Source organism: Trichoplusia ni, chromosome 27 (assembly GCF_003590095.1).
Source record: "Trichoplusia ni isolate ovarian cell line Hi5 chromosome 27, tn1, whole genome shotgun sequence".
Classification (NCBI taxonomy): Eukaryota; Metazoa; Arthropoda; class Insecta; order Lepidoptera; family Noctuidae; genus Trichoplusia; species Trichoplusia ni.
Genome location: NC_039504.1, coordinates 3,159,675 through 3,174,285, shown reverse-complemented (window position 1 = coordinate 3,174,285; position 14,611 = coordinate 3,159,675). Strand labels below are relative to the sequence as shown.

Sequence of the window (14,611 nt, the reverse complement as noted above, 5' to 3'; positions counted from 1 at the left end):
AATATATGTTTTCGACGTTTTTGTCTTTGTTTTTCGGCGTTCGGCTAATGTTTCTGTCAACGGCGTACCTAATTTCGTGATTGACACTTCGCTTTTTGGATGAGATTCAAGTACAAGAGAATTGAGGTATCATTCAACAGTAATAGCACTTTTTCTGCAGTCGTGATACGACGGAGCCTTTTACTTTCATTAAGTACATTAACACTTTTGAACGAGGAACCAGCACTGGCCGTTATTCCTCTTAAGAACAATGAAAAAAAATATTATTAAAAAGGGAAGTGTCAACATTATTCTATATTTGAACTATTACTGCCAGTGATCAATAATCATAATAACCTTCAAATATACTAGACTAGCGTCTGGTTAACTTAGTGCTTCAAAAAATTAAGTACCAATTTAATAATGTCTACCACAGAGGCATAACATTTAGAGATTCCGTAATATAATACTGAGAAACAGTCATTTAGTATAATTTAATTTAAGTACAATCTTCGGCTTCTCACTTGGTCGTTCATAAGGCACTAATAAGACACTTCGATAAGTCTTCACAAGTACAGTCAGCAACAACAAACTTCTAATAATTTTGACGGACTTGTAATAAAAAATTAAAAAATATAGTTTTGATGAATATTTACAAGATTACGCCAATTTAGTAATTTATGTGGCTGAGTGTACAACCGCATCACTTGTTAGGATACATACGTTACTTAACACTTAATATATTAATTTATTATTGTATCAACGTCAAAATCGCGAGATCCAATTTTACTAGCACTTTCTTAATTTACTTACTATAACTTAGCCATTTATAAAAATTTGGATACTAGTAAAATTGAACAAATAATCGACTGATGCTTTATTAAAACTTGAATCACAACAATTTATAAATCGTAAAACTAAAATAAATAAATAAAGCAACTAAGATATTAGAAAATAAATGAATGGTAAATCGTTCATTACACGTCTGTCTTAGCTCGCTAAATTGTTCGCTAATTAACATTATAAAGCAGTTTATTTTGATCACAGGTGGCTGTCGTGTGCAACACCCACGCGAAATGAGATATCACGAAGTAAAAAATAACATTTTAACACAGCATCAGTCAACGTTCGGAAATTCGTTCAAACACACATCATGCCTTAAACTCGTTACTCTGGATGGATCACAAACAATGTTAAAAATATACACTGAAGCGCACACTGGGAATGTTACGTACATACAGGTATCAATAACAGGACTCCGCCCTTAAGGACGCGTCACTAACTAACTACATTATAAAAATATATATTAGAATTTAACCATTAAAATTATTATGAAACAATTTTTAAGAGATCACCCTTTATGTATCCGAAGTCACTGTAGCAGCACCAACATGATAGCACCAATGAAACGTATGGGATCGGGATATATGAGTTTTGAGACAGAATGATCTAGTCCTTAAAATTAATTCGATGCATTCAATTTCAGTAATCGTTGGACTTAAAACTATAAAGAGGATGGCACTCGTTTAATGGCCTGAGAATTATGAGTAAAATGCATTAGAGTAAACCTTACAGTAGCGTACAATTAAATTTCAAACTTTGCAATTTTCTAATGTACTTTTGAGACTAAATAGTATAATCAAGAGCAAACGACTTGTGAGAACTAATTTAAATTTTAAAACTTTTCATACTATGTAAAATAGGAATACATTTTTTACATTAAGGTGCACTTTTACAGAGCCATTTAAAGCCAGTTGCTCGTGACTGTACCTATCTTAAAGCAAAATTCAAAATTTATTTTGCGTTTCGTACCTTCACTTACAGTTAAAATAACGCGAAAATATATGAACAAAATGTACATAGCAAACATAAACGTTTTATTATGCTGAGCCTCGCGTCTCGTGTGATTTGGTAAAGCGAGTCACGTAAGTTTGTTTGTTTGTCTTGTCTCTTGTCTCGCTACATTCTATGCGTCATTCCGTTTTGATACATCAACTATTTATGATGGTTTTATGTTAATGACTTGTTGATTTGTATGATTCGAACTGCGAGGAACTGAGTTACGGATCGCGTATACGTCTTGGGAAACATTTCCTTCTAACTCTATTAGATATTTATGACGGTAAAGTTGATACACTATCTTTTAAGCGTGAAAATGGTAGTATATGTGATATAAAAACATAGACTATAATATCGTCCACTGTATTATTTATCTACTTGTACAAGAATAAACATATTGGCGCGGCGTTTTATGAATATTTTTACAACATCCGTAACTATAAAGTGGAGAGCAATAGTGCCATTCCGAATCACAAAGTAGATATTGAAGTACCGTTATTACCAAACATATCGTATAACAGCACAAAAGAGAGAACAGAATTAAGTCATAATTTAAGGAGGATGGCCATTTCGAAACGTTGTGTAACGCCAAGTGAACCGCGAACGCTTTTTATCGCGCGCGCGCCACCTACGGAGTGACGTCACTCACTCGCAAACACACAAAACTTTAAAAATTCAAATGTTAAAATTCGAATACATTTTGATTTAAATCTGGCAACAGCCAGTAACAATTGTGGCGACGAGACCACCGGCTTGCGATTTAAAAAGTAAGTTAGGTCGCGTAGGTTGCGCTCGCGTAGTCGTGGGCGGGCGGAAGTGAGAGCGTCAGCGTGGAGACTTTTGTGTCCTTATCTAACAACAATTAACGCGATTTAGAGTGAAAAGGATAGCCGATAGACTATTCCGCAATTTCACAGATCACAGAACCCGATACTAGGCTGTCAAGGCTCGTCAGTTTACGACCACTTTCGGTGCAGATTGTGACGTAACCCACCGACTCTTGAATTCCAAACTTTACGTAGCTACGCGTGCCTTTCATTGAGAAAAATATGGTCATTATCATGCAAGTGCTTATTGCAAAAATTACAATATTCAAGTCACGTTTCATCGCGAATGTGTTTTAAAAAAAATGCATTAAATATCGGTTTTACGGCGAATCGCTTCAGAATTGATACGGTTCAAATAAACAGGCGTGTTATCGATCAACCGGCCGGCTGCCCACCGCAGCCCGATTACATACCTACACATTAATTTGATACAGTTAGCCAACTTTTGCAAGGTTGAAACTTTTTTAAATAATGAGACATAAAAGTAACAGCCAGTTGAAAGCTGTCCACTGCCTTGACGTGTAAAAGTTACTTTTGACGAGATCCGCTCGTAAACACGGGTTTGAATGTAGCCAAAAGACGTGAGAAAACTACCATACCGACCACGTAACTACGAACACTAAGGGAGTTTAAAAACGATTTATCATTATGCTTTATAAAAGTTATATTACCGAACATTATGAGGATGTAAGTACGCACGCGTGTTAGTAACAAATATCGGAACGCACGTCGATGAATAGGATACAGCTGAAGATAAATTTCTTAACGCCAAATTACTTTTTGGTAAAGCCTCTCGTAATTGCCAACACTTTTACGTTCACATTAAATGTCGAACGACAAAAGGATTACTTATAGCAATAAAATTGGCTGACGCTTGTCGTTTTAGTTTCAAATTCGCGAACAGCGGCGAAACGAAGACGATTTAATCGATTTATCTACGACTAAATTGTGATATGAATTTATCTTGCGAGAGAATTCCTGAGGTCTCGGAACAGGTTTATAACAGCGTTTTTGTTTTTCCAATAACAGTTGAACAACAAAAGAAAAATTTAAAACTTTTTAAGTCATTTCCTGGTTATAATTCTGCGGATCTTTTGACTGCGTCTTTCATACTTCGTTAATGTTGTTTTTTTTTTAATTTATTTATACGCACATTAATTTTTCATACACGCTAAAGTCTCATCGCTCGCGAGTCGCGACAGTGTCAAACGTCGCGCAAAGAAAATCGTCAGGAATTTACGATCGGATCTGTGCAACCAAGCCTATGACGCTACTGCACTGGACTATGAAAGGAATCCGAAAACAACCTACATCTCACTATTTATAGCTCTCCAGTTTCGTCTAACACCCGTCAATTTGAAAAATCTTATACTAAGTGGTTTAATCGTCTACTAATTCACCATTAAGCAGTAGGCACCTATATAAACCTCAAGAGATATGAGAACTTGGTTCAAAGCAGACCAGACAAACGCATATAGTTGTTCATTCAGGTTTCAAAAATATACTTTCCTTTTAAAAGCAACCAATTTAATTTGCTACAGATTTTAAAAGGGACATTCGCTTCTAGTGAAAAAATTTAACTGGTTTTTTGATACAGTTTTTTTTTTAAGAAAGACCCGCTTTGTTAATTAAGGTAATTTTGCGAGAGTGAACTGATTAAGGGGACGGTGACAGGCATCGATTGCGCATTAACAGTACCACAAAGTTGACTGCAATATGAGTGTACATATCAAGTCGCCTGACGAATACATCGATCTCAAATGACTTAAAACCTTAAACAGTAAAAGAAAAACACAATCTTGACTTAAATTCAACCTCATTTCGGCAAAAGATGAAAACACAAACAGACTAGATAAAGAATTATGCATGGTGGAAAATCACCTTCGCTCTAGGCGCATCAACGAGTTGAGATTCACGACACGATCGCAACGGTACGATAGTTGTCTGCAACACAATAATTCCGGAACATATCTAGTTAAATGAACCAAGTGCAGTGGTCATACATAAATCATGCGCAGGAGTGCACGCGCCGTATGTGTAGCAAACGCGGGCATTACACGATCGACGCTCGAAGTGGAAGGACGTCGCCTACGCCTCATTCTAATGCAACCATGAGCCAATACGACGATTATATCACCGTCTATGTAGGTGGCCTTATAAGGTTAATGTTCAAAACGACAATTAGTCTCTTTTGAAAGATTCTTGTTCTAGCGTTTAGGACATTTCCCACGAGCACAGCGGAACTAATCCGCACGTACTGTCTATTTGCATTTGAAAAGGTTTTGTTTGAGTAAAGCTCGTTGATACTGGCCTATAGAAAAAGTGTTATGATGGATCGGCGTCACAAAAGCTAAGGATTTGTTTTCAGTACTGAATGACCGTGGAGTTAGCGCCGGACGCGTGTTGAATACATTATGACTGGAAGTACAATTCCACTGTGTGCACAAGTGTTTGTTGTGGGGAAAACATAACTTATGCATAGGATATACGTGAACGTATCAGACGGTACATGTCTCTGAAATTGTTTGCCTTGGAAGATAAATGCTCTGCTACAATAACATTCAAACAAGAACTTAAAGGAGTTCATAAAATACGAAATATCTTAGGTACAGGCTCATAAAGAGGAATTGTTAAGTCAAGACCGGTTACACAGCCACATTGTAACCGCTTATATAAAATTAAATAAACAACAAAACAATGTTTACATCGTTGAAAACGGACATAAAATTGCCAACATAAATTTTCAAAAACAAAAATGACAATTGCATCCAAATAACTATGGCGTTTACACACAATCCCGGTCGGCGTTCCCACGTAGCTGTCACCGCGGGCGAAGGCGTACTATACACAGCCTATCGGGGCATCTACACCACTCCGGTGGACAATCGTCCTAACAAAGCCTTACCGACCGAGGCCGGGACCCAATCATTTCCCACGCGGTAACGGTCGAACCTCAACCGGGACGCTAGTTTGAATTTATGGACGCGGAACCATCGCCCCGCACCATATCCAATACCATTTCAAGATGACCACTAGTGAAGACATTACTAGATAGAGCGGAGATGTACTACAAGCAATCGGTATGGAGTCGGAACGCGTTGAAGCCGAAACGGCGCAGATCGCGATACAAAAGCTTCACCGATAAGCTGAGTTCTTTCCATAACCAAAGATAACATTGTTTGAACAATAAACTCCAAAAACTGCTGTCATGTTACGTTACAGAGCTATGACCGATGCTCTTTCGCGAATATTTATATTGCTCATAACAAACGGTTTCAATCATGAGGTGATTGTGTGGTACATACACGCTTCACGAAACGTTGAAACAACCAAACTTATTTTTATCCGACCACGTGGGAATAATTATTTCTTAGCGTTATCATATTAATCGTATTTTGATTTTTAGTTTCTAGATATTTTTTCAATCAGTTTCTTGACCTACGCATATTACCCGAATCAATATATTTAACGTACTATTTTTATTTATTCAATTGAATGCATTTAGTTTCCTATATGCGGTTTCTTTTTAAAACTCGGAATTCGTGCAATGTTTTCATTGGTATGATTCATGGCTTAATTCGCGTGCGTAGTAAATACTGTGGGAGTGATGGCGGAGAAGCAGCATCGATTTGATTTGATGTACTGTAACACAATATCTAAAGCAGGTCGGCTCGCGCGGTGACGCGGCGCGCTCGCAGTTTACGCTATTCTCGGCGCGGGCCTAATTTTAACCATCTGCGTCTCCCAGTCTAGTTTTAGGAAGTGGGCCGACTCGGATTCGTCGAATTAATCGAGTCGGATCTCGATACGTAACGTCCAAACGTACAGTTCAAACATCATCAATGACGTAACCAGGAATTGTTTGAGTTATAGTTACTTGTAATTTGGAAGGGCCAATGAACGGCTAAGGCTTATGAATGCGACCGGCCAGCCGTTCACATTGTATTTAATTAAAAACAAAACACTTAATTGGACTTGTATAAATCCGGATGACGCAATAGCTGCCAATCAAAGGATCTAGCACAGATGTTTGTAAATTGCGCAAGTGGCATATAATCGAAGGTCCAATTATCGAAATGACACAGACGTCTGGCATATCCAGCCGGACGATACACTCCCGGCTAAATCTATAATGGATGAGGCGCGTCCCGCGTCAATCCAGTAAACGAGATCGCATAATCAGACGCATACATAACAGAGACAATGCGGGCTGCACTCATTAATCGGAGCGAATTAAAAAGCTAGGTAGAGAGGGAATCGGGGCAAGTCCACAGGCTATGGATAAATTTCAATTAGAGCAATCGGAGTCTCGCGGAAGCTCGTGGAGATGCAGCCCGGGATAGCGGCGCAACAACGTGCATACGAATGACCGTGTCCGACGCATACAAAGGGGGACCTCCGCCGCAAATCATTAGAATTGCGGTAAGTGAGATGTGAGCGGAATTGTTAGATCCGATTCAGCTCCTAGATAATGACGTTGACTTCGGATTAGCTGGCACCGACCGCTAGAATGTTTACTTGACATATAGAACGAAGCTCTCAGGATTTAGTGTCACCGCCGTTGGTTTACCGATCTGTTAGTCAACTCACTATTTAAGTCTGTCAAAGCGGGCAGGTTGCTTGTTGCGGAGATAATAAATGTGAGAGTGCAGTTAATAACCGTGTCAGTGGTACGTCGCTACACGAGAATGATGGACAATGTAAACGTTGAGGCATAATTTTGTCGAAGGATTTGTGACGCCCTACGCCGGAGCGCCCCGGTACGCCAATTTGTAAGCGCCGACATAAACCGCGGTGTAACGAAGCACCTAAACAACGAAATAAGCGAGCATCAGCGACCCGCGGGTATATCTCAGCGGCTGACATGTCGACAACACAAGAAGCTACTCGGACTTTACATTCGCCGACGTAACGAGGGGAGCCGCCGCCGCGCCGGCTCGCCCATTGTATTTATGCCTTAAACACAATTTATTTATTCGCCAAACATTACGGAGACACAAAATCTTGTCCATAAATACATGTGAAAGCACATATCAAGTATCGGAATGCAAACGGCGGGGCTCGTGTCTGAATTATGCAACAGAGCGGCGCGGGCGCAGGCTGCCGTAATAGTGCACGGAGTGCTCGCCCAACGCAACTCCTAAAATAATATGTACCGCGAATGTGGATAACTGAACCAGAAGCGCAGCGCCTCTACTAATAACGCGTTTCCCAAAACGTTATACATATCTTGCTACGAGTCGAATGACTAGACTAGGTCAGACGGAGGTCTGTTGGTTTGCAAATATCGGACAATTCTTTTAGTAATTATTATATTGAACAAAGAATGCCTTTTCCTCTAATTTTAATAAAGCGCGAAAGGTATTAATACCGCTATTGGTCCTATAGAAATTTCAAAGCTTGTTTTTCTTTCCAAATTGTGAGAGCTTTCTGTGCAGATGTCCACGGCGGACAGATCTCTTCATTTGTCCAGTGGTCGGGACACGGCAAAGGCGGTCTGCGAATATTAGCCTTTTGGCTGATCGACTGTGGTTCCATCGATCTTGCGTCCGGGTGGTCGGGCGGCACCACGTTAATTACAGGGGAGAAACGATCATTTAACGTAAATTTCGCAAACATTAAATAATTTTTAAAATATTGAACCGGCGATGCGTTCACGCGTAGCATAATAAATAAATGATCGCACCAACTGAGACGTGCGGTTGCATCGTATTATGTTCAGAGTTTCCTTAATTTTAGACCTAAATATGTGTTCTAGTGTTTCGTCAAAACAGTCCAAACAAAAGAACAAATAAAACTTAAACTGGAACAATAGGCGCTGAACGACGTTCATTAACCCAAGATTCGAAACAGAGAAGAGAGTCGGCGCAATCTTGTAATCCTAGAACCACACGCGGCGATGATTACAAGGCACCTATTAGTCAAATTAGCTTTATTGTTGCCTTTGAGTTGCACAAGGCGACCAATCGGCTTACAGTCAGACAATTATGTAGGCACATTAGCCGGTACAATACGATGAGTCAACAGAAATTGCGTCCCGAGCATTTATCAAAACAATAGTATTGATAAGTTAATAAAAGCGAGGTGCGAGACGCCTAACGAGCGATTACGGAGCGATGTGGAGAATAGACGCCACGCGTCTCCCGGCCCGCGTGCGGAATACGTTATGGATCCGTGACTCACCGTCGCTATTGGAAACACGCCTTAAGCCTCATTGTAGCTACAACTAAAAAACTTCAACTATTTACGACTTGTGTCGGCGACTCCTATAGCCACCAATGAGTACTTTTTATTATTTTTATCCAGACATAATCGGGAGACATGGACGTCAAGAGAAACAGAAAGAAACCATCAACACAGGAATGTTACGAAGCACGCGCGCGCCGAAAGCGAAATCTCAAGAGTTTGCGAGATGTTACGAAACACGCGTATTCTCGATTAGGGGATACGGCCGGAGCGAGGGCACTGACCGACTTCCACATTTATACCGCTAATTCATGCACAAGAGCATCTGCATCCTACGAGGCAGCGTTACGCCAAACACTCGCTCGGCTAATACAGTTTATATTCACGGAACAGACATGTAAGACGACGCATAATACACGCGGAGAATACGTAAAGAATTATATTTATGTAAACGACTTTACAGTGATGACAGGTGAAACTGTTCCTAGCGGGAGAGAAAAATGCCGCCTTTGAATATTAAAACACATAAAACGAGATACGGTATGTCCAACACATAACAAAGTCACGAAAACATGTACAGCGAATAGAACACAGCACGATAGAGATCTCAAAGCTCGCGTCGCGGGACCCGCTTATCTCTCGGAATCGTAATTACCGCGTGAATATTTCAATCGATTCGACTTATCGATGATGCGCGAACAATAACGATCGATATCGGTCCGGACATATTATTTCCGTACGTCAAACGCGGAGTTGGTGAGAACGACCCACCTGAAGAGGAGAGATTTTTATCGTCCCGCCCGCGAAACGAACGAATCGACGTAATCGATTTCAACATATCGGAGCTGACAACCGATATTCGAGGTCGGGGGCGAAGGCACAGTGGGCGCCGGATGGGTTCGAAATTAAAACGATATGCAAATTAGGTACGAGAATTAATCGTCGGGTGCAATCGACGCGACGGCAGCGAGAGCAGCTACTGGGTACAAATCGATGAATAAATAGTGTCCGATTAGCGGCGCAAGGTGTGTTCAGCGCTTAATGGATGAATCGAATCGAATTCGAGCAGCTCAATGAATCGACGCGTCGAACGCGCCGTATTTGGCTGTATTTGATCAGTCGCGGGCTTCATTGATTAACCGTTCGCGCGAACAAGACGATACGGAACACAATTAGGCGCGATAGTTATCGGAATTGAATATAGGAGACGCGAGCACCAGTTATCATGTCAGCTAGAAGCCGCGCGACGACGTATCCCAGTGGGCACGTGAAAGCTACCGCGTTACTCGGATTGATTTTCTCAGTAACTCGTAGGCCGGAGTCGAGTTTGACAGGGGAATTTATAATAATCACTGGCGGTACCACCGAAAGTAATTTTCAATTAAGTTTCTTGATAATCCGGATCACGGAGCCGGGTGGACTTAGAACCTGAGGCGACAGCGCTCCCTTGATAATTGGAAACTGTCTCTAGTTACAAATAACACCTGCTACCTTCTAGTTATTAGTGTATTCTTTCGTTTTTTTGGATTTCATAAATATTTACCGCAACCGATACTTATTCAGTCTTGTTTTATTTATTTTTTGTCGCACTTTCCTTACGCCATATACGTATGCTAATAGAACGATCGTTAAACCGTCTCTGTACGATTTGTCTATAATCTAATGAATGTTATTAAGCACCGTTTTGAATGCTCAAACTTCACAATGAGCTAGAATGAAAGGCCGATTCATTCATAATAATGAATCAATAGTAGCGCGACCGCTCCCACTTCCGAGTCGTCACTCTAAACGATAAACCGGTCCTTGGCGTTAATTATAAACCGATTTGAAATCAGATTATTTCGCTACCGAACACCGATCTATCGGTTTCGACATATCTACTCAGATCATCAATTTCATAGATAGGATTTCTAGATAAGTTTTAATTGAATCGTCAAATTGATTTTTAAAGTCGGATTACTGAAACATTAATATGATATAAGATGTTCGATTCACAACTCTACTTACAAAATGCATGTAACAAAATAACAGAAATTTATCGTGATAAATGATCGAGTCTCCGTCAACGGAAGCGTAAAATTCCACCACGTGATAATTCATTTCTTGCGTCCATGTCCACGGCTTTTCTTATCTTTAACGATCTGAATGAATACGTCAATCTCGATTCGCATTCGGTTATGGGACGTTCGCTCATCAACGTATGTTGAACATTTTTATTATATTACTCAAAAAAACATAACTTTCATAAACACGTCCGTAACTCAAACCCTCGGGGCGACGTGATCAGCGAAAACAATCTACTCGTCAAAATATTTACAAAATATATTAACAAAACAGTTTATTGCTTGTATATTATTATTTCTCTTATCTAAAATAAGCTTATCTAGAACGTGACTATCTCGTTAAACAGTCGTAACCTGCCGCTGGGGCCGCGTCGATGTCGGGGATTTAGTCTAAGTGCCATCGGAACTACCGTTGTGGGTGATGGGACATGTGGGGGTGTGAGAGGTGAGCGTGCGAGTAGGGCTGGCCCAGCGAGCTGAGCGGCAGCGGCGAGGGGCAGGGCGGGTGCTGGTGGTACTGCTGCAGCGGCGACGGAGCCAGCCCGGGGTGGTGCTCTATCGGGTACTGCGCGGAGCCCGCGTACGCCATTTGCCTCACCTTCATATCCTCGTCTACTACGTTATACGTGAGCTCAGTTTCCTCGTAGCCCGTGGCCGCCATGCGCTGCTCGCTGGTGGTCGGCGGGTCTGGAGAGTTGAGGCACGTCTGTATCAGACGCTTGCCGGAGTCCGACGTGATCATCGGCTGCAGCTTCCGCGTCGCGAACGTGTACACGTGGCCGGTCTCAGAGGCGACTAGCAACATCACTTGGGTCCCCGTCAGGGTGGATAGCTCGTAGGCCTAGAAAAAAACAAAAATTAAACTGTTAATACAAAACATTAATAAACAAAAGGTAGTTTTTTCAGATAGATAGAGGCTGGAACATAAAACCTTCAGTGCATCAAACATTAACACTTAAAAAGCTCGATCTAATAGTGCGCCTTGGGAATTTCTAGACCGTTCCAAATATACTACATATTTCAACGCAAACAATGTTGGAAACGCATACTGTAGTACGCATTCTAGAGTTAGTTTATAGTGGCTAAGGTGTGACTATTCGTTTCGGTTTGTCAACATAACGTAAGTTGAGGGTACTCAAGCCAATTTGAAGCTCGGTGCTTCAAAGTTCGACGTGGCCACTGTTATCGGTCCCCTAAAAGTTTCCCGACCGACCTTTCACCTCTCCCACGCCACTAATTCGTATGTAAACCACTGCGCGTTCGTTTTCGGGAGCAATATCACTCTCTCACGGCACTCTTTGTGTATGCAAGACGAATTATCACACCCACTGGCGCCCATCCACCCACACCTACGCGGACTAACATGTATTTACCGATGCCACATTCTAATTCCAACTTCAATGAGCTCGTATTAAGAGTCATGTGACAATAAATTGTTAAAACAGAAATTCGACGCAGACAATTGACAACAGTGAGGTAGCTGTATACTTTAAATCCATGTTGTAAATATTGTGAGCTCTATTATGTGCCTTATTTCAAACAGAGTAGGGGTGCTTTTTAGGAAACTTATAAAATTTGAAAGCAACATAAGTTTGCAAAGTGCCATCTAATTCGGTTTTTCCATTGCATAATATTGGTCTGCGGTCTTGGCGACCGCCCACTTAAATTATCGGTAACGTGGTAACGGTTTTGTTTGTAAACTATTTTATTTACCTATTATTGGGTCAGTTCGATTGTATTTCAATACTAATATAGAACTAAATGAGTACCGAACGAATCACAACGACAGCTGTTACAGCGAGTGGACTGTATTTGTTGGGTTGGTCCGTTGGTCCAATGGGTTCGGACCGAGCACTGGCGGGATACAAAGAAGCAGGGGTTCAACGCAGTAAAAGAAATTGTGCAGTACTTACATAGTTCTTTATTCTCCCCAGTATTTCTAGGCTTCCTAGTCTTCCTAGTCTTCCAAGGTTCCTTTCCGGATGCTCACTGGATGTGGAATGCCTAACCGCCGGGAGGGCCCTCTATTTATAGTGACTGCCGACCAATCACGGGGGCGCGTATTTGGCGCCAGCCAATCATGGCGTGCCGCGTTCCCGCGCTGGCCGGCAAGAAACCCTTCCAGAGGCTTATCCCGGCAGTTAGGCGTCCCTTACAAATGTTCTAGACCTTTTTACCCTATTTAACCCTATCCTTATACCTTTATTTACATAAAATAATGTCTTAAAATAAAGATAATTGCAAAAACCCGCACCTTAATCATGACAACAACATGGTGCTGCCCCCTGTGACAGAATCGGTAACTAAAAAGTGAATTTTATGTAGGTACTTTTAAAACTAATCTACGTGCGTCGCCACCTACCGAGAGTTAGTTACAACAAATTCTAAATAATTGCGGGTACTTATGAAACAACTCCTATCAATAATTGTTTCTAAATAAAACCTATTTCTAGGTTTTTCAGGGTTAAATAGTATATGGACAACACTTAGGTAACTAAATCTTAGTTCTTAACCATAGTCTAAGTCCCTAGCACACATCATATAGTCCTAAACATTTGCAAACAAACCTTAACATAACATAAACAATGTTTCAATATATACCTACGTACACCTATAACTGATTGCAAACGTAAACAAACTCATTAACTTTAAGAAACTTGAAACGTTAATCAAACAAAAACTATAACATACTTAATTTAGGTGTACGTAGTTGTCATCGTCGCTAACATTCTCCCCCGCGGTGCGTAGCACGCCGTCCTCTGGATGCGACGATGCTGCTGCAGGCACGAGCACGACGACCCTTCTGGTTGGCCGGCGCAGCACTCCTCCTGATGTCCGCACGTCCAGTACTCTCGTTCTTCCATCTGGCCCGGGGTAGACTTTGATAACTTCACCTCGAGGCCACGAGTTGCGGGGTAGCGCGGCGTCGACTATCAATACGACGTCGCCTTCTTTGGGGTCGACGGTTGTTCGCCCGTCGATTTTCCGCGGCATGAGGAGCGGCAGGTACTCTTTCACCCACCGTCTCCAAAAGTGGTCGGCGAGCCTTTGCGCTGTTCTCCAGGTTGCTTTGCCGACCAGCTCGGTGTCCTCAAACTCTCCCGGCGCCATTGCTCCGCACGATCTCCCCAGCAGGAAGTGATTTGGGGTCAAACTTTCTGCATCGTTGGGGTCCATGCTGACTGGGGTGAGAGGTCTAGAGTTCACGATGTGTTCGACCTCAGTCATCAGCGTGTGGAGCACCTCTTCTGGTGGGCTCCTTTCGTTGAGCACCACCGCCAACGCCGTCTTCACGGTGCGCACGAGCCTCTCCCAGGCGCCTCCCATGTTTGGGCTGCCCGGGGGAATAAACTTCCACTTGATTCCCTTTTCAAGTGCGGCCGCCTCCAATTCTTTGTTCGCCCCGACGAAGTTCGTGCCGTTGTCGCTGAACAACGTCCTTGGAGTCCCTCTTCTTGCCGCCATCCGTCGCAGGGCCATAATCATGGAGCTGGCACTGAGAGATGGCGCCAACTCCAGGTGAACAGCCCTGGTGGTGAGGCAGGTGAACAATGCCACCCACCGCTTCTCGACTCTCCTGCCGATCGTTACTTGCATCGGCCCGAAATAGTCGACTGCCGTACAAGCGAACGGGAACTGATGATGTTGCAGCCGCTCGCTCGGCAGGTCGCCCGCCGGCGGTATGGCGGGTGTACTCTTCCTTAGTTTGCACCATTG

At 42.1% G+C, this 14,611-nt stretch overlaps 1 protein-coding gene across 2 annotated transcripts in view; it reads right to left on the bottom strand.

Annotated features, from left to right (window-relative positions):
- LOC113505740 (serum response factor homolog) overlaps positions 1–14,611 on the bottom strand; it is a 244,212-nt gene that overhangs the window by 202,731 nt on the left and 26,870 nt on the right. For both annotated transcript variants that reach the window (XM_026888545.1, XM_026888546.1), the window contains exon 2: positions 11,493–11,735. In XM_026888545.1, coding sequence (XP_026744346.1) covers positions 11,493–11,735 — 243 coding nt within the window. The remainder of the gene's footprint in view (positions 1–11,492; positions 11,736–14,611) is intronic.